Source organism: Lissotriton helveticus, chromosome 10, assembly GCF_964261635.1.
Source record: "Lissotriton helveticus chromosome 10, aLisHel1.1, whole genome shotgun sequence".
In the NCBI taxonomy this organism is placed as follows: domain Eukaryota; kingdom Metazoa; phylum Chordata; class Amphibia; order Caudata; family Salamandridae; genus Lissotriton; species Lissotriton helveticus.
In genome coordinates this window covers 129,332,432-129,357,385 of record NC_136071.1, presented here as the reverse complement: position 1 = coordinate 129,357,385, position 24,954 = coordinate 129,332,432, and the positions used below count along the sequence as shown (strand labels likewise).

Below are 24,954 nucleotides of genomic sequence, written 5' to 3'. Positions count from 1 at the left end.
GTGAAAGCGCCGGATGGGCACTAGTAAACCAAAAAATACTTACAATGCAATAGGTCTAGCATTTGCAAGAGTTAAGCTATTGCATTGTCAATAACTCAAACTCTCCTAAACTCGAGAGCTATTGCATTGCAAAGGCTTGTTCTTTTTTCTTTACAGCTAAATAAAATATGTATTAAACTGCTCAATGAGCGTATGAGTCAATAATCAGCATCTGCTCTTTCATGAGTAAAGTGTCCAATCATGACACGGGTAGTCGAAAATTTTCCCGAGGGAAGCAAAGTTTGGTCTGTGGTGTGACTGAGGGCCGCACTGATGACAGTGGGCGTGTAAAGTGGGTGTAGGGGAAGCAAAGCATGTATATCTAGTGGCTGTCTTTAAAAATTAAGGTGTCCCTAAAGTTAAGGGCCTAGTTACTTCTGCCCTAACTGCAATTAACCTTTAAATAAGTGCTTGCTGTACATTTAAAAAAAGATTTCCATGTTAGTGCTGAGTCGAGTAAACAGCAGCCCAATGCTGCGGCTGTCCAGGGGGCCGCATGTAGAGATCAGGAGGGCCGTAAGCGGCTCCTGGGCCGTACTTTGAGTATCACTGCTCTAAACTAAACTGGCTACTTGCACAGGTAGGTGTTTGTTTGTGTGTGTGTGTGGGCGGGTGTGTGTGTGTGCGCAAAAGCATTGTGCATGAGGGTGTGTCTAAGAGTATTGTCTATGTGTGAGCAAGAGGTGTGAAGTTTATGTTGAACAGAATTTAATATTCCCATTATATTTCGCTGCTTACATTGCAGGCCCTTCCAAATGGCAGTAAAAACTAAATGCAGAATCAGTAGAAAAATAATTATATTATTTTTATTTCTGTAGGGATTAATTTCCCTCTATCGTGCGACAACAAAAGACATGATTGAATATGGCAGCCTAATTTGAATGATTTTACTCCCACTTCTAAAAGTATGCTCCCTTCACACAGGAGCATAAGTTGAGCTGCTTTTCTTCTTGCAAAATACTGCTATGCAATCTAGCTCCCTATAGTCTTCTTTTTGCCAGGTAACATCTACATGGTTGAAATGCTTTGCACAGAAAAAACCTGCTCAGAATGCTCTTATTTTGTTTCTGTGTTATTGTTCAAATGATGCATTTCTCTCTTCTCTCTTCCCCCTTTTTTCTTTTTTCTTTACTTGCCCTTTATATATCACTCTTTTGTAGGTGTGTCTTTGTGGACAGAGGTGGCTGGTGGGGTAAGAATGTACTGTGATTGCTATCATTCAGGTTGTAGGAAGTAAGTGGCAGGAATTCCTTGTGTAGTACAGACACTCACCATGTGCCGGCCCTCAGTAACAAAAGCAGCAGTCATTTACACTCTTCCACCACCACCTTCCTCTCCCCCCCACTGGTGGGGAAGGGAGGGGGTCTGGTCTGACAAAATTCCCAGAGCTGCTTTGGGTTCCCAGTCCGGCCTGGAGGAAATAGGGACATTTGTCACTAAGATGGAATTATTTGCAGGCCTGCGTTTGAATGTGTCTATGCTTTTGTTTATATTTTAGCTGCCTATGTATTTGCTTGGATGTGGTCATAAGATTTGGTCAGTCCTTAATTTGAGCCAGTGGTTGCTGGTGGGGCCCACTGACACTGAGAGAGAAAAATACACAAACAGGAAAGAAGGTGGAAGAGACGAAAAAAACTGCACAAAGTGAGAAACCAGTGAATTCAAGACTGCACGCATGGGCGTCAGAAGGCGGGGGAAAGGGAGGGCACTTGCACCCATCCTTCTCCAACCGCCGCCAATACCCCTACCCCGCCATTCCTGGATTTTTTACTTGACCCTTGAATTTTTTTTATTTTAGTACCGGTAGCGCAATCTTGAATTTTTTTTAAATATGCCCCCCTCTGACAACAATTTGGTGGACGCCCATGACTGCTGGAATTCAGCATGCTGACATTTAATAGCACCAGCCGCGGGATTCTGAGCAGAGCTTTGGGCACCGGTGCTCATACTTTTTCAATTAATCGCTGGATGTGTCCATGTTGGTATGTTACTATCACTTTGTAGATGCAGTCTGGGTGTGTTTTTCTGCTACTTTTTACGCGTTCCTCTGTTTGCCTAATTTCGTTTTTTGCACTTTTTAAACAAAATATGTGTGCATGGGTGTGGCTTTTGGGTGCATATTGGTTGCATATATGTCTTTGCTCACTGCTGTGACTTATGGGTCAAGGCTTTGAATGCATGATGGCCAGGACATACATTTATCTTCCCCCTCTCAGTAAATACAGTACCCTAAATTAGGATAATGGTAACACATTATTTCTAATGCATATAGACGTAAAGCTTGCATTTTTTAGAGCTATGTAACAACATATGTCGGGGCATATTATTAAGGAACTGAGTTAAAATTAGCGCCGCTTTAGCGGCAGAAAACTGCAGCTAAAGCAGCGATAATGGGCTTGATAATACGCCATTGAGAATTCCAATAGAAGCCCATTTTCACAGCACAACATGGGCTTCTATTCTCAGGGGCGTGTTATCAAGCCCATTATCGCCGCTTTAGCGGCAGTTTTCTGCCGCTAAAGAAGCGATAATTTTAACTCAGTTCCTTGATAATACGCCCGTCATCTTTAAGAAAATGCTCTCTATGCAATGCAAGCATAATGCTGTAACACACACCTGTCTGCACGAAGAATATATATTTTATCAACACTAAGAAAAGCTATCCCATTTATATGTATCAATACAATATGTTTCAAGTGCTCACTGTCACATTCCCAAGCAAATACTTCCTACTCCACAACATGCAGTCTGTATGATCACCCTGCTAATGTCCCACACACTGCCCTTGCTCTCACACAGTGGCATGTCCTAGCCCTCAAGGCATTACCCACCTTACTTTCTTTATCACTTCCTTTACCGCTTTATCCATCCACTCGCTCACCCATTCTTTCATCCATTCATTCATGGTTCATTCATTCATTTACTCACTCACTCACCCATCGACATAGACATACCCACACTCTTGCCAGTATGAGAAAAAGCATTTTTATGAAAACCCAATATCAACTGGCTCTGCAAATTCTTTAATTAAAAGCAATGTGTCAGCCATCATCGAACAGTTAAGGAATGATAAAGCATTCCAAGTTTGTTCAAAGGTCAATGTTTTTTGCAATTTTTCATTGATAATAAATGATGGGCAATCCAGTTCTAAGATGGACGCCTACACGTACACGGCATTGGCACAGCTAATAGCTCCGCAGGAGGCAATTAAAGGCCAGTCCTTTTGGCCGTACCAATCCTTGTTCTTTTTGGTTATTGACTGCATGAGAATGCGTGTGCTTTTCAATGGGTCCCACCCCCCCCCGCTCCAAATATCCGCCCTGTGCTCTGTGTTGCTCTCGCACTCATTTTCTGCATGGTGTCTGATCTTGTGGGCTTCAACCCTGCCAAATACCCCATGTGTCTCATGTTTCTCTGTACTTCTTGTGCTACTTTTGTCCTTTTCCTTCATCCACTATCCCAACTCGTTCCTCCATTGTCCTCAGTCATATTAAATCGCCTTTTTTTAAAAAAATGTTAGCTGATGCTGCACAGCATCGTCAAAACAAAATAATAATTTTTGCTGATGCTGCACATCATTGACAAACAGCATTGTCAAAGCTAATAGGTCCAAAAGACGTAAAACTCTTATGTAATAATCTGTTTTTGTTTTTGTTCTTTCGTGAACAAGCTACTTCCTCTATAAACATATGGAACCACTGGTTAAAAGTCCCATCACAAATGTAAACGTTATTCATATTCAGCTAGTAACAGTAGTTAATGCCCGATTTAGGGTAATGAGTAATGCAAGAATATTGCATGCCTGATAGTTTCATCTCAGGTTTTTACAAAAGGTGAAATATGCATTAGAGAGACACAGCGTTAAATGGTAAGAACATAAATGAATTGATGCAGAAAGGCGGATTTTCCATGTTATTCCCCATTTCTCAAGGGCAAGCTTTTATCAGTGTTATCGCTACTCACAATTCCATTTATATCTGTTCTGTATTCCACATTTACTCATGATTAAAGCCTCGGATGCCCCTTTTTCCCATTTACAGAACCTAGAAGCGACCCTACTACAAGCAATGTTCATCCAGAGACTGCGTGTCTGCTTCATCCACTCTTGTCTAGACTGTTCGTTCTCGAGGCACAGCGCAGACCCCGTGAGGCTTTGGAGTCAGAGTAAAGCCGACGTCCTCAGTTAGGTCAAGGTCCGCCTCGGTCACACCAGGCGATGGGTGGAAGGTGAACTTTTGAAGTAAACCCGCAAAGAAGAGAAACAGCTCCATCTTGGCCAGGCTTTCACCCACACAAGCTCTCCGCCCTGCAAAATTAAACAACACCAGTTTTTGTGGAGGAAGGTAAAGTTCGGGATGAAAAGAAATTCTCAGTTTGAGTATTTTAATAATGATGGACCTGAGATGTGCTCCACCACCAAGGTAACCTTCACTCTTATCAGCAAAGAGTAAGACTTTTTGATGTCACAGGTATTTTGCAGATTCCACTTTCTTCTCTTCTTCTCTCCAAACCTAACACTTATGCAATTTCTGCTACATCTCCTTAAAAGGTCAGAGCACATATAGGATAACCCTACATCCCAAAGGACCTGGGAAAGAACATTATTAAACAGTAAGGGTTTCACCTCCATAACTTGTTCATTTAAAAGGTGAACGTTAACACTAATGGCGTCTTGTGCGACAATCTTTACTGGCATCCTGCTCCCATGACCACCTCTTCACAGATTCCCTCCCACAGCCCTCTAGAGGTGATCCTCATATCTTCATAGCCACTCGCTCGCAATTACATAATTTTTTATAGCACTTTAATCCCATTGTAAATTGTCAGAGTGCTTTACATCACAAACAGGTATTATACAGAGACAATGAATCATAGAAGTGAATACATCATTGTAAAGGAAATGTTACATAAGAAAATGGTGCTACAAGGTGAAGGGGGGTCACATAGCATCCATACTGACAGGGATTTTGTTAAAGGTGCTTGGTCTGGAGAAACACTATGGACCCCATTCACGAAGGTAAACTGAGACGAAAGTCTAACTTTACGACTTTCAGTATTCACAAAGGGCATTTACGAGTAGTAAAGTTACACTTTTGTCTCAGTTTAACTTAGGTTTTGGTCTTAAGTTTAACTGAGACCGAAAGTCTAGTCTAATTAAGCTCAAGAGCATAACTTAAGTTAAAGTGAGACAAAAGTCTAACTTTACTACTCGTAAATGCCATTTGTGAATATTGAATGTTGTAAAGTTAGACTTAAGTTTACCTTTGTGAATTGGGCATAAGGTTAGGATTTAAAATGCAACCCTGTGGCCACACTATTAAGAATGTATTACTACCCAAAGAAACCCTTTAAACAATTATTTTAAGATCTACCCTGTGCCCTGCAGTTTGTTTGCAGCTCTTTGATGTTGGTTCAGAACTTGATGTGTTCTGTGTTAGAAGGGTTGTAACTGATGAGCTGCAAGTAACAAAAGGATCTCTGTGTCCAAAGGAGTATGACCCATCCAGCTAGGTACATAAAATATAGAACTGTGATCTGCATGTTACAGTTATGCTTTGCAGCATAAGCACATAAACCCTCTACGATGCATTATGGTGACTTAAAGCTGCACCTAGACAAAGCACCGCTGTCTAACGCAACTACAGTAATCACCAAAGTTATCTTATTTCCTGTAGTCTGTGCAGGAATGACAAAACTTGAAAAACAATAGGCAGATTTCAAGACTACAAAATTGAATAGACTCAACATTCTTATTCGTTATTAGTCAAACGTGATGTATTATGGTCACCACTCACTGGATATTTTGTCTTTATCAGTTTTTATCAGTTAGTACGCAGGCTATGCTGGCCCCAAATGTCTAGCACGTTATTCATATATAGTTAGTGATTTCAAATGCATTTTACACAACTGTGGGGCAGATTTACAAGCCCCTTGCCCCACTTTTGCGTCACTTTTAACATGGGAAAAGTGACGCAAAAGTGGCACAAGGGGCTTGTAAATCTGCCCCTGTGTGTTTCAATTACATTTTATATATTATTTTATTATTGATAAAGAGTATATGAAGTTTTCATTGTTAGACATTCTCCTTCCGCCCCCTCACCTCTCTCTTTTTTTGTTCTCTCCTTTCCTATTTCCTCTATTGGTGTTTATTATTTATTTATATTATTATTCTCTCATACAGGTTTTTTCATTGATGTTTTTTCATATGTCTCACTCCATTTTCTTGTTTATTGCAATTAACAGTTTAATATCGTATATCAGTTATTCGTTTGTATATTGTTTAACATTGCATTAGTGGCCCAGTATTCTTGTTCATCTATTGTATGCTTTGCATCTTTCTTTAGTAAAGAAATGAAACTTAAAAAGTAGACTACGAAATGAATAATGTAGTCTGGAACTAATGTAAAGCAGTCTATTGCCCTCGGGCTAAGTTTACTTGTCCACTTAGTAAGCTTCAAGACTGATCTTAAACTGCTCAGACCTCAGGACAGGATAGTTAACAGTTAATTTGTAAGAGGAACTTCTTCATGTTTAATCTAGAAATGATCCTCCATACCGCTGCCTGTAGTAGTCTAGACATCTACCTAGACAAGGCTCCCATTAGAACAAACCTATAAATCCTTACCAAATAACACTCTTATTTTGGACTGTCTGATGCTTTATTGTGTGACCAAAATTTAGCAAAGTTCTTGATTATTGACGTTTGCAAACTTCGAGCCTGAGTCACAAAGATTAACTTACACTTTTGTGTTAATAGTAAGTTTACAACTGTGTACATAAAAATATAGGCATATTTTATCTTTTTATGCGTGGAGTTCTCTGCCCCAACTTCGGAGCCGCCACAGTAGTAAACTATTAACTCCGTGTTTGTGAATACCAAAACAAATGCAAATTTACTCAAATGTGTAAGCTTACCTTTATGAATCAGACCCTTTGTCTTCTGTGTGTACCAGTATATTTTTCAAAAGTGTTGTTTTGCATGTGCTTTACAGGTGAGTGAAAACTTACGAACCTTTTCTTTACCACTTACTTGCGAGAAAAAAGTACAGCAAATCGCAATGGCATAGAAAAATATAAAGTATATATACAGCTCTGCCAAAGGATTCCCAGCAACATTTCTCAAAAACAGAAATGCTTTTTGGGTAAAATAGGAATCATTTAATGTTAAAAGCATTACAAAAGATGCATGTTTTTGCAAATGCACTTTCTTGTAGAGCTTTGCGACCTTCACGGCGTCTTCGCAAAACATGCAAAGGTGAAGCGAAAAAAATGTGCAGCTTCACACTCGTACTGTCCTTACCTATGGAAAATGGTATAAAGGCATCCTTCTTCACAAATCGGCCATTTGCATCAAGGAAGTGTTGGGGGTTGAACTCGTAGGGCGTCGCCCACTGGGTCTTATCGTAGAGCACAGAGATCAGCAGGGGCATCACTTCAGTTCCCTGACAAAAGAATACAATATTAGTTGCTCATGAAGAATCCACCTGTGATAAGAATCATGCCCTTCTTCTGGTGCTATGGATGCTGGAACTTTACTTCCCGTGGAAACACATCACAGTCTTCATGACTGTCTTCGAAAATGTTAAACTAGATTCAAATATCGAATTTTAACGTTGGTTGGGTTGACATTCATTGTAACACTTTTTAGAATTTACAAACATTTCCACTAGAACGCAAGAGGTGGACAAGCCAACAAATTAATAGAGATCCGCTTAGCTCTAAGAGTCTGTGTATGTGCTGATCCATGATAATGTTTGGTATGTACATCATGCGACAAAGTCGTTTCAGATATAAAAAAAAGTGTACTTCTTTACCAGGCATTTCACCTTAGTACAGCATGTTATATCACTGTATGGAGAGGCATTTATTAAACGTGATAATTTGTAAACACAAACTCGGAAAATTCTTGCCCTGACTACAAAGTCATTTGTGACCTAAAAGATAAGTCAGTTGTCATGTGCATCCTATATGTGGCTTAAACATTATTATACACAAAGCAAAAATCTCATTTTTGCTTCTGTTCTACGTCTTTAATTCTTGGTAAATGAGGATTGAGGCTGGGAGGCTGAAGCCTCTATGAAGGCACCGCTTGTTTTGGACCTGTAGGTCCAATAGGCCCTCGAGCAGAGTCAACTGTCCGGTTTGAGCGTAGCTCAAGCTTTCAGGGCTTTCTCACCTCTACAGGATGGCTAGTAAGCTGTATGAGCTACAGGTTCTGGCCATACTACAGGGGATGTCATGTGGCATATTGAACGGGCTCAAATGTCCACATGTAATATCACATAGCACAAGCAGCAGGGAAATAGTTCCCAATGAGCAAATGCACATTTTTACTTTTCAGTTTTATCTCTGTGGGTGAAAAATGTTTTGCCATGGGGAAAACCCCTCCTCTACGATTCCTTGATTTTTGATGGGGATCCACCTGGGAAGGGGATTTACTCCAACCCTTAGAAGGGGAGTTACTCCGCCCCTGTGCTGCAGCAAATCTGTGACCATTTTCAGGTTGAGAAAGGGTCAGATGGCAGTTTGTAAATGGCCACAAACTAATAGGTTCCCTGGCATTCACAAGCTTATAAGACTTACATCTTACTCCTAGTGGCTGGTAGACACTGTGCATATTTATAAATAAAAAATACACCCATTGTTTTATGTGGGAGAAATATAAAGTGTAGAAAAATCTTTCATATTATGAACATTTGTACAGAACATTTTTCTGCACTTTTAATTTCTCCCATTGAAGAAATCGTTGTATGTTTGTGTTATACATGTGACAGTGCCACATATGGTGAAAGGTATGTCCTATGCCACAAGTGCAAAAGACACAGTCTCTCGGCTACGCATACACATATATCCTATTCATAGACACACATGCTCATACATCCCCAAAGACCACACTCTCACAGCCCTTTCGTAGTGCCCCTAGTCAACCATAGTATCTGGCCTATGAACATTAGGCTTAAAGTCAATGAAGCTGGGCGTGGGGTGTCTGGTAACAATGTGCGAGTTGCTCGGCCTTTAGTTGCTCAGAATGATTTTTGTTGATGAGAAGTAGCTCTCACTAGAGAAAAGGTTGAAGACCCCTGCTCTAGAGTCATCTACAGCTGTTGCTATCAGTATTCCCACATCAGACACAGTAAGTAAAAATTAAATGGTGTTTCACAGGAACCCTCTACATAACACTATATGTCACAGTAAGCTATTAACTGTGGGGGATTCTCACCTTCATTAACCCTGACACAGATATTGTTGGTAAATTTAGTAACGTCAAATGGGGTAATAGCAATATCTGTTATTTACAGTAATATGAAACAATAGGCATGTTATGAAGCGCTATATAAAAGCAAGTAATTATGGTTATTGTATCATTATTATTATTATTATTGTTATTATTATTATTATTAGTATTAATATTATTATTTTTGTTATTATTATTGTTATTTAAGATTCTTCAGGTCACATGGTATCTTAAACTCACCTTAGGTATGTAGTATCCTCTGAAGTGCACATCAGTGATGGTGGCACGGGATACATTCAATGGAACAATATTTGCAAATCTCTGTATTTCATGTGCCACTGCATCTGTGTAGGGCATGTTTTTCCGATCTTCAACCCTGGGCACTTGCCCTGGTTTTATAACTCGAGTAATTTCTTCATGAACCTTTCCTTTAAAAAAAAGCATCCATTTTGTTTACATTTGTGCCATAACAAAGTATACTTACATCCTGATTTAGTCTTGAATTACACACTTATTTAAATACTTAGCTAATTGATTAATTTTATTTTTCGGATAAGCAAGGTCTTTAAACTAAATTGTTAATGATTGGATAACATCAGTGGCTGAATACTAATTGCCTTGATTTATGAAGCTTTTTTCTCAAAGAACATAGGCTTTATTCTGATCTCTATCAAGGTTTGTCCAGTGTTAATATGTGATAGGTAATTGGCGGGCGCTATGCTATACCTATCTGCTTATTAGTAGTCACCATATCTGAAAAAGACAACTTCATCAATTCAGACTATATGAAAATTGTCCCGGCTTCTCCTTAAATGAGAGTTATGGAAAAAAAGAGGTCTGGAAAGCAGTTTTACTCTCTCTCTCTTGTAAACTAGTTCCACAATCCCTTAGTCTTGAAAGAGATGAATATAACTTTAAGAGTATTGTGTTAATAATTGCAATTGAACCTGCATTTGAGAAAATATACATAATCCAAAAGGGGACAATATGAAGTCAATAAACACATTGAAATAAAAATTACCAAGATTTAGTGCTTAAATCCTCTTCTGGTATACTTGGAGATATCATTTGAAGAAATAAGAGTTCCGATATAGATTAGAAGCTGTGTGGGGGAGATAATCCTAACTAAAATACGTTTGGTTTATTGTGGAAGGTTTAACATTTCCGAATCATATGTATTAAATTCCCTTACCAGTGCAGAGACAAATCTTTTGCAATAAACCATAAAAGTACCAAATTAAAAACAAAATGATTGCATATAATTTCAAGATAAAATGTTTGCAGACCACCTTCTAATGTGAAGCAACATAGTTGCTCATTATCTTTTAAGACGATATGTACAACATGTTAGCAGCAGCATTACCTGACATAACTAAAGAAGTACCAACAGATAGAGGTGATATGCTACTTTGGGGGCAGATGTATCATCATCATCATTTGCGATTCCCAAATAGTGATATAGTGATTTTTTATAAATCGCTATTTGAGAATTGCAATTTGGGATGTATGTAGAAAATCGCTTTTTTTTAGCGATTTCTTAAAATTCCTTAATTGCGATTAGCAATTTGCTAATCGCAATTAAGGAATAATTTCCCATTCATTTCTAGGGGCCAGGAGGCCCATAGGAAGGAATGGAAAGTTATTCTCAATTTTGCGATTCGCAATTTGCGAATCGCAAATTGAGAATAATTTCAAGGGTGCAAGGGTGTCTTAAGGACACCCTGCTGCACCCCTGAAATGTACATGTGTGCGCATATGGCGCACATACATGCCCTAAGGGCATGTATGAGCGCCACATGGCACCTTTACAAATGCCAAAAAGTGCATTTGTAAAAGAAATCGCAAATTACCACCAACTACAAGTTGGTGGTAATTTGCGATTTCTTAATGAGAATTCACAAAAAAAAAATGCCTGATGCATAGCATTTAAGGAATCGCAAAATTGCAATTCCTTAAATGCTTGAGCAAAATAAGGAATCGCAATTTTTGCGATTCCTTATTTTGCGATTTGGCTCATACATACCAAAACACCGTTTGCGATTCGTTTGCGAATCGCAAACGGCTTCTTACATCTGTCCCTTAATCACATGCAGACCATGGACTAAGCAAAGAGCACCTGCCTCTGTGGGAGAGAGGAAGCCGTTATATAAAAATAGAACACTCTTGAAAATTAATACCTTTAAAGAAACAAGATTTGCAAAACGAACAAAAAAAAAACATGACCCAGCACAAAAATAAGCAGACATTACAAACAAGAAAACTTATGCAACCTGATACAGTAAAAAGGGAGGAAGACTCATGGGAAAACCAAACAAGCCCTGTAAACTGTGAAGATAGAAACTGCCCAAAAAGCATAGGAAAATATAAAATGCCATTTGTATTTCAAGAAGGAGAAATAGAAAGTGGATCTAAGGGAAAATCATGCATGCACCAAGAGGATGACATTAAGTTTCCAGAAAAATGAGCAGTATATAGGAAAGAAAAAGAGGGAAGAGAGAACATTCATCAAAATAAGGTATGGCGGAACAGAAGGGGAAATCGGAGGTATGGAGAAGGGGAAATGGAAGCAAATTAAAAAGATCAAAAGCATAGAGAAGGGTCCCTTCAGATTTTGAAAGAGATGGCAAAAAACATAAAAATATGCAAAGCAAATAAATATGGCACAAAGGGAGAGGCTCACAAAAGATCACGGTCAAGGTGGGACCACATGGTTGAATGGCTTAAATTTTGATTACAATATAGTCAACATTTTAGATTTCCTAATTTAAGCATATGGATAAATGATTTACAGATATTTGTGTAGTACACATGAACCTATGCCTTATTTCAGAAGTAAATAACTTATCACCTCTAATGTATCTCAAAATGCATTAGCCGTGCATTAGCATTATATTTTCTGACTGATCTTCTACATATTTTTAGCATCTGTAAAACATGCTGAGTATGGAGACATTTTATTAATTATAAACAATTGTGGTCTTTGCTGAATTAACTCTTTTAGGAAATGTTTTATTTTTGAAACTTGCAGGCTCCATTCCACGTACACTAATTAAGCAGTAGTTATTAGATTAACTCAGGGTCATATTACCAACAAAGTGGCGAAGCGAGGTGTTAGCCGCCTTGGCTTAACGCCTCTCTTTGCCACTTCGGAAACGCTAGGCTGCACCATATTACCAAGGATATGGTGCAGCCTAGCGTTTCTCCCTGCGGTGGCGATAAGTTTTACAACTTAATGCCAGCGCAGGCAGGGAAGGTTTGTTTATGTACAGGAAGGTGTTCCTTCCTGCACATAAACAAAGCTTAAATGCCATTTTGTAACTTACATGTGTGCTGCTTCATGTAGCACAAATGTAAGTTACAAATAGGCATTTTTAAAAAAAGGTTTGTTTATGTACAGGAACGGACACCTTCCTGTACATAAAGAAACCTTGGCATTTTGCTTTTTGCACAAGGCAGCACACATGGAATAAGCAAAAACGAGGAGAAATGAAGCATTTCTCCTCGTTTCGCCACCTTAAGAACAGGTCTTTCCTGTTCTTAAATTCGGCGCTGCCACCTATTATCACCTCTCTTGATAATAGGTGGCAGCATCGAAGTGAATGGGTGTTGCGTTGGAACGCCCACTGCAACACCCACTGCACGCCCCCTTTCACGATGAGTTTATCGTGAAAGGGACCCTATTACCAAGGCAGCGTTAAGTTAATTAACGTGGCTTTAAGCCACGATAATTGACTTAACGCTGCCTTGATAATAGGGCAATGCAAATATTGCTTCGTTATCGGCAGAAAAGTGCCGACAACACGGCGATAAAGGGCTTGATAATATGCGCCTCAGTCTTTGAAAGGTCAGACAGGCATGTTGAACACAAAGAATTCAAAGGACTCAAAGGCAAGAAGGTTTGCATTGGAACATTGGGTAGACGGCCCTGTGTGCCTGATATGAAGAGTAGGCTTGGGATAGATTATAATTACGCCGGAGTATTCAGAGTAATTTTCAGTAATTCTATGTTGCATAATTAAGAGTAATGTGGGGAGGGATAATTTGCACAGGAACAATGAATTTAGTAAGTATGTGCAGTTGCTCGCCCTGCTGTTCAGGTTCCTTTGCATTTAGGACTGTTTTCTTAGTGCAAAATGCATTCTTAGGTTCATTCTGGATTCGAGGGTGTATTTTGCACTACGAAAATAGCCGGCTTACGTTTGTCGCATAATTCCACGTAATCTTGCTATGATTCTAGTTGTCAGCAGTTGAAGAGCAACACAGGCAATTACGTGGCATTTGTGGCAAATTTTGACTTTGAGCTTGCTAGATTAATATGAGCAGCCAGTACAATAGCAGCTTCTACTCATGCCACTTGTGTTGTTTATGCTATATTTTATGCTATTTTTGACAGCAAAATGTGTCCTTGTGGCAAAAAACAATGTGAGAACACATTTTCACTAAAATGTATTTCTAAATGACAGATTTGCATTTCGTGTAATTACACGTATTGTCGGTAAATAAAAAAAAGTGTAAATATGCAAAAGCAAAATATGTGCACACCCCTAGTAAAAATCATTCATGGATGGCTGAATTTTAACCCCTCCCATGCTGGTGACGAACCCCAGCCGTCACGCTCCGCAGTGCTCGTGTGCAGATGACGGCTGGGGTTCGTCACGGCCCCGCCCTGTTCTTTTGTTTACCGCACAGCGGTAAAATCGCAGCCGCAGCGAAGGGGTTAACATTTAAACTGTCTAAAATCTCCATGCCTTCCATTGGCTGTGACATCTGTTTGACAATTTGTGCAAATTCTATCCACGAATATCAGATGGTTGTCTTGTCATAAAATGCTGGAAGGCTATAACAATGTAAAACATAAAGGTTGAAATCAAACTAATTGTGATTCTTCAACTGTCTTCACTACAATTTGTTAATATTTTGCAAAAGTTAAATATGATTTCAAGTGCTAAAAACAGTCACAAACATAATTTGCTCCCATCTTTCCAACTTGCTCCCTTCAAGATATGGCGATACAAAAGGGGATGATGGACGGAGCGTTTGAACAAATCAAACACTCACCCCCAGTCAACTGATCTGGGTTTAATCCATCACCATTCTTTAGTTCACTCAGCCACCCCAGTTCAGACATGGCTATATGCAAATCAGTCTGACCCTGTGCCTTGTGGGAACAGTCCAGCCCGAACTGCCAAGCCATGTCTTCCCTGGACCGGAAACAAGCATCCTGGGACCGGTTTCGGATTCATAATCCTCATCAGCCAGGCTATCTTGAATCCAGTGGCCAAGTGAACAAGGGACTCACGTCTGAGCATACCCTGCCACACTTAGGGCAAACAAAGCGATACAAAAGAGGATGATGGATGGAGCGTTTGAACAAATCAAACACTCACCCCCAGTCAACTGATCTGGGTTTAATCCATCACCATTCTTTAGTTCACTCAGCCACCCCAGTTCAGACATGGCTATATGCAAATCAGTCTGACCCTGTGCCTTGTGGGAACAGTCCAGCCCGAACTGCCAAGCCATGTCTTCCCTGGACCGGAAACAAGCATCCTGGGACCGGTTTCGGATTCATAATCCTCATCAGCCAGGCTATCTTGAATCCAGTGGCCAAGTGAACAAGGGACTCACGTCTGAGCATACCCTGCCACACTTAGGGCGAACAAAGCGATACAAAAGGGGATGATGGACGGAGAGTTTGAACAAATCAATCACTCACCCCCAGTCAACTGATCTGGGTTTAATCCATCACCATTCTTTAGTTCACTCAGCCACCCCAGTTCAGACATGGCTATATGCAAATCAGTCTGACCCTGTGCCTTGTGGGAACAGTCCAGCCCGAACTGCCAAGCCATGTCTTCCCTGGACCGGAAACAAGCATCCTGGGACCGGTTTCGGATTCATAATCCTTATCAGCCAGGCTATCTTGAATCCAGTGGCCAAGTGAACAAGGGACTCACATCTGAGCATACCCTGCCACACTTAGGGCGAAAAAAGCGATACAAAAGGGGATGATGGACGGAGCGTTTGAACAAATCAAACACTCACCCCCAGTCAACTGATCTGGGTTTAATCCATCACCATTCTTTAGTTCACTCAGCCACCCCAGTTCAGACATGGCTATATGCAAATCAGTCTGACCCTGTGCCTTGTGGGAACAGTCCAGCCCGAACTGCCAAGCCATGTCTTCCCTGGACCGGAGGGGTTCAAATGTCCTACTCCCCACTACACTCTTATACACATTATAAGGAGGTAATGCACTGTACACCGCCCGCGTTAAAAAACCTGTTCTCCCAGGCAACACCACAGAACACCCACTCACAGTGAGCCAACCCGAAATTGGTCACACAAGTCCACATCAAACATTGGACCCTCCTCTTAATGGAGGAAAAAATGTGCGAGAAGCAAGTGACCCCTCACGGAAACACCACCAACGGGGTAACTGGTATGCAATTTCCAGACAGGCCCCTGTCTCATCATCGGTGGTCACTTGCTTCTCAAAGAAAAGTGAGAGGAAAGAAAAAATGTGTCCAAAACAAACAACACATAAAGTGACAAATAGTGAAGTGCAGAAGATTCTGCTAGTGACAAACAAACACAAGTATAACTGAGTGCTTAAAAACACACACAGCACACCAGTCCCTTAACCAATTTTATTCATAGGGCGGTGATCGTGTGCTGTAGAATATTAAAAAAGGCAGGTAGCTAATCATGCATACCTATACCTACTGCCAGTGCCGACATGTTTCACTGCTATGTTACGTTAAGCAGTTTCATCAGGGCTGCACTCAAAGGCTGCCACTTCACTCTTTTGGACACTAGTTCTGTAACGTGCTGCCGGGAGAGAACAGGTAAGAAAACATATTTAAAAACACGTAACCCTACGGTGGCAAGAAAACACATGTGGGGACAAGTAAGTGTGGTAATGTATGGAATATTACCAGGAGACAGCCAAGCTACTCATACCCGCCGTTCCTGTATCAACAAGGTCACCGGATACTTCTAACGTAAGTATGTCCCTCGATCCTTGGAAACACTTTTTATCTGCAGGGAGAGAAGACGTACAGGGGCTTGTATGATGTACTCTCCAGGGCGCTGTTCTGCTGTCTTTCAATGTGCACAATCATATCTCATGTTGGAAGCATATCGTAAGAGCCCTTAAAGAAGCAACTAGCAACCCGCTCCCTCATTGCTACAATCATTTTGAGATATACAGGAGAATTCCCGCCCCAAAATGGTCAATGGCCGTGGTGTTATTACTCGTACCACCAATTAAAACAGCTTAACCCCTGTGTCTGCCAGGTGCTTGCTAATGATTACAAGTGCGATCGTAACAGCCTTTAAAACCAGTCACACTGCGCATCAAATACGCCCACGGCGTAGAACACACTCCACATATCACATGGGACCAGGTGACCCCGAGGTACTTCCCTGCCGGGTGGCTCCAGAAACAACTCCTCACCGAAAACGCGCCAGGAAGACGCCTTTCCTCGTCTGAACCCCAGTTCAGACATGGCTATATGCAAATCAGTCTGACCCTGTGCCTTGTGGGAACAGTTTGTACCGCTTTTGGCCGCCATAAGTGTGGCAGGGTATGCTCAGACGTGAGTCCCTTGCTCACTTTGCCACTGGATTCAAGCAAGCCGGGCTGAAGACGGCTGTAATGCCAGAAACCGGTCCTCGGAAGCTTGTTTCCGGTCCAGGGAAGGCATGGCTTGGCAGTTCGGGCTGGACTGTTCCCATGAGGCACAGGGTCAGACTGATTTGCATATAGCCATGTCTGAACTGGGGTGGCAGAGTGGGCTAAAGAACGGTGATGGATTAAACCCAGATCTTTTGACTGGGTGTGAGTGTTTGATTGGTTCAGATGCTCCGTCCGACACCACCCCCTTTTGTACCGCCCTTCAAGATATGAGCACAAACTCTACTCACTCCTACGTCTGCATAGGCAGTCATTACCAGCTCAGATGTAAAGGTAATTACAAATGGAAAAAGATGCTATAGGGATAAATCACATATTCAAATGGAATAATATACTATTTCACACACCAAATAACCAGTACAAATGTTTTGCTTCTAACTGTTTGTGCACGTAGAATTGCCACAAGGTTCTAAAGGACCCATACAGAGTGACTCTAAAGAACTCTAAGCTGTAGTAGAACATTGAAAACAATGGAGTGCTCTCGGCTTCCAAAGGCCGGTAGAAACCCGTCATCAACATTCCAATGTTTGTTCACAGCTACGGCTGTGAACAAAAGCCTAATGGAGCCCGAGTGGATTTCAACCCTCTTGAGCTTTGTGAGGCCTTTGTATTACAAATTAGAATATTCCGCCCTCTAGGGGTGGAATGTTCTAATATCCTTAGATCCCTCCTTAGCGGGCTTTACCGGCTATTAAAGGCCAGCTCCCTTGTTAAAGGCCCTCACCTTCAGCTCAGGTATTTAACCCTGGAGTGGGCCTTTAATGGCTGGTAGAGACACTATGGTGAGCTCTAAGGCTATAAGAAATCCTATCTATGCAGCCACAATATGCTATGCTACAAAATTGTTCTCGTAACTCCCAGTGCAGTTCCTTCTATCATGGTACTGGCCTGAAAGTTTGGCAGGAGAGTGTCATATGTTAACTACCAATGTACACAACATGTTGGCTAAAGTACAAACAGCCACTCCCAGCTGGTCAAATGTCTATGTAGGTTATGTGATTGTGAATTAAGAATAGATTCCTCTCTGTCAAATAGGTCTGAGATAACCTTTGTGTCACACCGGATTCTGGTTCCACACTGGTCTCTCCCAAATTATCTTTTATTGGTAAGTAACCTTTTGTAGAAAAGTGCTGGCTACAAACATCATTTTTAAGGGCTTGTGGATTTTGGTCAAAAGGTCTAAATCTGAAATGAGTTTTAAATATCTAATTTGCATAAAACATAATCAGATGTATGCATTTTATATTGTACTCTGTAGACAGTAATTGATAGCTTATGTGATATGTAGATGGGCCTTCTATCCTAAGCTTTATATGATTATTTTAAAGGGACCATATACATTTGATGAATTAAGTGGAACAAAGTGCCATAGGTCTTGACTGAATACCAAATCTAAGGTATGAACCAACAGTTTGCCTTCTGCCATTTATCCTTGCCAGGACACCAAGGCTTCATGAACCAGTATGAAGTTCGAAATGGAATGGAAGAGTGAATATTCTATCAATAATTCAGCAAGAAATTGTAAAGTTGCATTGTGCCATATTGCAATGTCAGTTGGACTTGGGTCCGACCGAAACCGCTGCGGACTGGAACCGCCCAACCATTCTTCAATTGTAGCTTGTGGGGCGTGCGGAAAAAGCTTGCAGCACAAACTACATTTGTAAAATGATGTTTTAAAACATCCCTGCTCCTTGTGGCAGTCACCATGCAGTGCCTGCCACATGGTGCAGGGATGTTTAGGGGGCACCACAGTTACCCCCCAGGCCCCAAAGCAGAGGGCCCAGGGGTGGAAGAGACCCTGCTAGGGACCCCCAATGTCACTTTCCGACAGGCTTTCCATGTCGGAAAGGCCGACATGGAAAGGCTGTGGGAAAGTGACATCATAATCCTGAGGCTGGCTGGGATTATAATGCTTTCTGACACACCCCGTCGGAAGCACATTGAAATCCCCCCATGGGTTTCCCTCTGACTGCCGGTATCGTATTACGGCAGTTGGAGGGAAACCTACGATGTCGAGCAGAAAGCTTCCGACAGGATGTCGTATGGCTTTCCGCCCGGCATCGTAATCAAGCCCATTATAGTGTAATAGGCGGGTGGAGGATTGTTGAGAATTCCCAAGGTTAAGAAAGCCCGTATGGGAGGCAGATCGTTTAGGTACTTAGCAGCAAACCACTGGAACAAACTTCCGGTTGATCTGCGCCTAGAACCGGCAGAAACCAAGTTCCGCGCTAAATTAAAAACCTACCTATTTGTCAGATAGGCTGCCTGCCCATCAGCTAAATTTCCAGCTTCTGCCTCTCTCACCTTAGCGCGGGGACACGCCGATGTGCGTAACTCAGCGCTTTACAAATGCCCCTATTATTATTATTATTATTAGGTGTTCACTGTCTAAAAAAGCCCTTGCTTTTTGAGGACGGCTGCTGCTATGTGGTTTGGAAGGTCATACTCCTGCAACCCAGTGGTGACCAACACAAACAAAAAGTGGTGGGGCGGGTGAGTAGGTGTGGGGGGAGCACTGAAGGGGAGATTGGGGGTAATAACAAAAAAACTTACCTGAAGCTGAACCTGAACCTCGGTGTTCCACAGCTTCCTGGTCCCAGCAGACACTGGGACAGCATAAGAGACTCTCTGTGTAATCTCTGTGCTGCTCTCATGCTATTACCAATAGCATGAGAGCAGGGCAGGGATTGGCCAGAACAGGCTAGTGTAATGCTCGCTCAGGCACAGGGAGTCTGTCTTGTTTCTCCAACCCGACATTGCAATACATTTGGGTTGGAGAAACCTAGCTGTGCATGTTTGTTTAGCCAGCTTAAAACAGCCTACCAAACAGACATGCGCACTTACAAGTGTACATACACTTACTTCCTCCTCCCTCCTATAGCCCAGCCCCACACCTTCTCCTTGGCTCTGAGCCAATGGAGTGATGCTCCTTCGCCATTGCGGAGGAGCTACTTCTGCTGCAGCTAAGAGACAAGTTTGACAGGACTTATGTAACACCTTCATCTTTAGAAAATGGGTGTAGGGCATATAGGGTCGACCATGGATTATTTGTGGGGTGCCTACCAATTCAAACACAAGGAGATGGTGGAGGGAGCACTAAAACGTTTCATAAACCATCATTTGGCCACCCTAGTTCAGACCCTGCTATATGCAAATCAGTCTTGACCTTGTGCTTCATGAGAACAGTCTAGCCTTAACTACCAAGCCAGGTCTTCCCTGGACCGGAAACAAGCATCCTGGGACAAGTTTCGGGGTAACACCCTTCATCAGCCAGGTTAGCTTGAATCCAGTGGCAAAGTGAGCTAAGGACCCATGTCTGGGCATACCCTGCCAACTTAGGACGAACAATACAAACACAAGGAGATGATGGACAGAGCACTGAAATGTTTCAGACGTTCTACTTCACAGACCTGGGTTGAAACCATTATCGTTCTTTAGATCACTTTGCCACCCCAGTACACATGTGCTCTTTACTTTACAAATCATTGCTGGACCTAAGGACCAAGTTTGGAAAAAGAGAAGACAGAACAATCCATGCTTTGCCTGAGTGAGAAAATATCACTGGAATTGTGGGTAACCTCCACTTAATTATCTGCCTGATAGGACATCTCCCAAAAATGCTGAAGACTATTTCCTGAAGGACTCTGTTGGCTGAGTCTAATGAAAGGCCCTGTACCCCTGTGTCTAGCTTGCCTTAAAAGCTGAGATGTCCCGAAACAAAGCGCACACAATGCCCACTGGAAGAATTGTCAGGTGACTAGAGAAGAACTACAAAGACTTTGGGAGCTGTTGACCAGATCATGGGGTTGTTGGAATGAGCCCTGAAGATCTGTTAACATGCCAAAGACCGAATTTCACTCCAACCTCTTGCATACTTGGCTTAGCCTCACTTGGTCGCTAGGTCTTACTGACATTTTTATAATAGACTTAGGGGCTTATTTAGAGTTTGGTGGACCGGGTAGCTTTGCAACCCCAAACTCCTTCTTTGGTAGTTTCTTTTAGATAAGCAAAAACGTTGCTGTGTGGGCACATTAACCATGGTGCTCATACAGCAAAGATACAGTGTCTTCAGTAGATCTGCATTGGAGCTACAGCTGCTGAAGGTACAGAGACCTTAGCCTGGCAGGTAGCAATCTCTAAAGTTGGTAGACTATAGTCTGCCAGGCCAGCGGGTACATCCCTCTTCTGGCCTGGTGGAACTGAGTGCAGCACGCCAAAGCCCGCAGAAGCCCTTTAGTCATTTTCCAGCAATTGCACTGTTACAATTCCTTCGTCTTAAATAATTTCCAATTGGGCATTATGTAACTGTCAGTTTGGTTTACTGTCTCTTTATGCTTTAGTTGATTTTTGTCATTTAGTAGCATTGTGCTTCTTAAATTTATATTTTTGTATTTCTACTTCATTTTTAAAATGTTATGTTTTACATTTCTCGAATAGCATTGTTTTTAGGTTGGATTGTTAAACATTTCTCTGAAGGTTGCCTGGGTACTCAGGCCAGGATCCCATAGGTGAAACAAATATACTATCAGATAAAACCTGTTGTGAGTAGTGTTAGAAACCGGTTACAGCTTACATCACATCTCTGAATTTGCCCGTTGTCTGGATTCCATCCATTTGTTCCTAGCAGTGGGATTGAATTTGTGGACTAAAGGACTGAAAACAGCCTTGGGTGTGCCATGACAAAAGTTATGTTTTTGGAATACAGATACAATTGAAGACATTGATTTTGGGAAATTATAGGAACTCTTTCTATATATATATATATATACCTTAGCATCCTGGTAGACATTAACTGTACATTGAAAACAGCTACAATTATGACTGACTTCCACAAAATGTGATGGCAATTTGTTATGCAGCTGCCAAAAACTGAGCTAATTTTCAGCTTCACATATGTGCAGAATTTTGTTAGTGGAGAAAACTTTTAAAAAAAAATATATAGCAACCAGGCTGGAGTATTCAGAATCAGTACTGCTCTAAAGCATTGTATAGACTTTTAACATTCAGTTCTTACTTTGTATCTCTGGATATTTCATCATTAATAGAAGACCCCAGCGAAGAGTTGTGGACGTTGTTTCTGTGCCTGCTGCAAATAGGTCCAGTGTGGAATACAGTAAGTTCTTATCATGAAAATGGGTGCTAGAATTTTTGAATTCCTGCAAAAAAAAATGCTTAAATGCTCAAGTGTACAAGTGGCCCAATGAATTTCTGCATCATGTAAAATATTCAAATTCTTATCAAGGGATTTTAAAACTTCTGAGAGAAACAATGAGACTGCATGAGTACATTATAGTGCATATTACTTCTGCAAATGTCCTTCACTGCACCACTTTAACTGGGGGAATGCCTGTGCCTATTTGCTTCTCTGCTCTGGATCATTCTGCCTCAGGAGCTCTCTGCCCCAACTTCCTGCCCTCCTGTTTATACTTCACTCTGACATTCTAAACTGAGCTCCAACAGAAGCCGGGAACAGAGGGGTCATTATTGCACAAGACGCGCTTTTTCAGGTCCCCGGACTCTATCGAGCATATATCGATTTTGAAGCAAAGTGGCCCTATTTACTAATAAATTTAATAATAACTAGACAGTTAATATGGGTAACACCACTATAAGGTGCAAGATGCTGATCTGTTGTGTTTTTCTTTCCCGCAAACATTTTTAAAACTATGAAATGGGTCCCTCTCCTATAAGAGGCCCTTCTTCATTTTCTTGACATGGCCCCACAAAAACATCCTACAAGCCTCCTCACTGGGCCCCCTCTCCAGCTTCTGCCCTGGCTAACGTCCCACCTGCTTTACAATACACCTTATGAACATTATGTCTAATAAAGAGATACATTGGCAAAATACATTTGAGGTGTCATGCTAAACTCCCTCAACCACCTGGTCAGGGGCATCCTTCACACACAAACCAAGGACCTCTTAAGAAAGTGTCCTTCTTTCATCAAAATCAAGACCAAGGAGGAATAGTTGGTGTGAGGTTTACAGTCTCCACAACTTTACAGTGCTAAACTAAGGTATCAACTGAGAGAAACTACAGCAGAAGAAAAATAGTAATCTCAACTATTTAGGCAGGTGAACCACCACATCTTCAACATTTGTTTGACATGTTTCGACTCACGCCTACTAGCCATTGGCAATTGATTCCAGACCAGCTCACCTACTGCATGCGTAAATGCAGTATTTCCTTTGGATCGCCAAGAGATGGGTAGAGGAAGTTGGACGTGGGCTTAATGGAACCTATCTACAAGACTGCTTTTGAAGAAATGTTGCCCATGAAATAGATGCATATATCAATAAGGACTAGCTAGTTTAGAAGGATATAGGAGACTCAGGTGGGTACGTCAAAAAACAACAAAGAATAAGGAAAAGCACTGTTTTCCTTATAAAGCCCTCACCCACCGACCTAGTCGGTGGCATGCTTCATCATCGGGCCCACCACAGTGGCACCGAATGTGCCCCGGGTGTGCTTCAACGCCAGGTGACTGCGGAGCTGGTATGTTGCTGAGTGTGCAGTGAAAAGGGTGAGAGAGGTGAAGTTTTTAAAAGCTATACAGGAGGTCCCAGCACACGAGGGTTGCTTATCTTTAATGAACTGGGCCTCTGTTAGCGGATAAAAAGGCAAGAAGACGTATTGGAGTACTAGTTATGACCTCCAGCGTCTAGTGCGGTCTACATGTTTCAGCCAGTGCCTTGTAAATTTTAAGCTGGCTTTCCTCAGGACCATTTGATATGTGAAAAAGTGCAAAATAAGGTAAAAGTAAACTTAATTTTAAGTGATTGTGTGGTCTTTTGGCTATGTGTGGCGCACGCTAAGGCGCTATAGCTGTTAGAGGGGATTCCCTCAAGCTTGACTACATATAACACATAGGACAAAGACAAGACGTACATGGTAGAGTCATTTCAGTATGGTATAATGTTGTACCACAGGATGCCGGCTTATAAGGTGGTGTACGACCTATAATCGGCTATCAACCAAAACGGAAGTACAAATAAGAGACCGGACGGCCCCTTTCCCTCATAACGGGCGCCGCGGAAGGACGAATAGGTCCAAGGAGGAACCAGACCGAAATACTCGTGAGTAAATTAGAACCACTACAGCTACAAACAGGGCAAGCAACCACCTTTTTCCCTACAGGTTGGACATATGTTGAACAATCTTTTATCCCAACAGGGTCTCTTTCTCTGCCAGGCGACCCTTGAAGCTTTTTACAAGATAAAACAGAGTGAGGACCCAGTATTACGCTTACCGGTACCTCACCTTGTAAATACGCTCTTTAGCCCACCACCAAACACTATCGGTTTCGCTAAAATCCTCACCAGCTTCATGCACGTGCCATGAGCTCACCGTAGCCGATTATAGGTTGTACACCACCTTATAAGCCGGCATCCTGTGGTACAACATTATACCATACTGAAATGACTCTACCATGTACGTCTTGTCTTTGTCCTATGTGTTATATGTAGTCAAGCTTGAGGGAATCCCCTCTAACAGCTATAGCGCCTTAGCGTGCACCACACATAGCCAAAAGACCACACAATCACTTAAAATTAAGTTTACTTTTACCTTATTTTGCACTTTTTCACATATCAAATGGTCCTGAGGAAAGCCAGCTTAAAATTTACAAGGCACTGGCTGAAACATGTAGACCGAACTAGACGCTGGAGGTCATAACTAGTACTCCAATACGTCTTCTTGCCTTTTTATCCGCTAACAGAGGCCCAGTTCATTAAAGATAAGCAACCCTCGGGTGCTGGGACCTCCTGTATAGCTTTTAAAAACGTCACCTCTCTCACCCTTTTCACTGCACACTCAGCAACATACCAGCTCCGCAGTCACCTGGCGTTGAAGCACACCCGGGGCACATTCGGTGCCACTGTGGTGGGCCCGATGATGAAGCATGCCACCGACTAGGTCGGTGGGTGAGGGCTTTATAAGGAAAACAGTGCTTTTCCTTATTCTTTGTTGTTTTTTGACGTAC

At 41.7% G+C, this 24,954-nt stretch overlaps 1 protein-coding gene across 1 annotated transcript in view; it reads right to left on the bottom strand.

The window, feature by feature from the left end:
• Nucleotides 1-3,430: 3,430 nt before the first annotated feature.
• Nucleotides 3,431-24,954, bottom strand: part of LOC144783959 (cytochrome P450 2K6-like) — a 38,335-nt gene continuing 16,811 nt past the window's right edge. The window contains exons 6-9 of the mRNA XM_078662688.1: nucleotides 21,988-22,129; nucleotides 9,515-9,702; nucleotides 7,340-7,481; nucleotides 3,431-4,345 (exon numbers count right to left, since the gene is read on the bottom strand). Of these exons, the coding sequence (XP_078518814.1) occupies nucleotides 4,149-4,345; nucleotides 7,340-7,481; nucleotides 9,515-9,702; nucleotides 21,988-22,129 (669 nt within the window). The 3' untranslated portion in view covers nucleotides 3,431-4,148. The remainder of the gene's footprint in view (nucleotides 4,346-7,339; nucleotides 7,482-9,514; nucleotides 9,703-21,987; nucleotides 22,130-24,954) is intronic.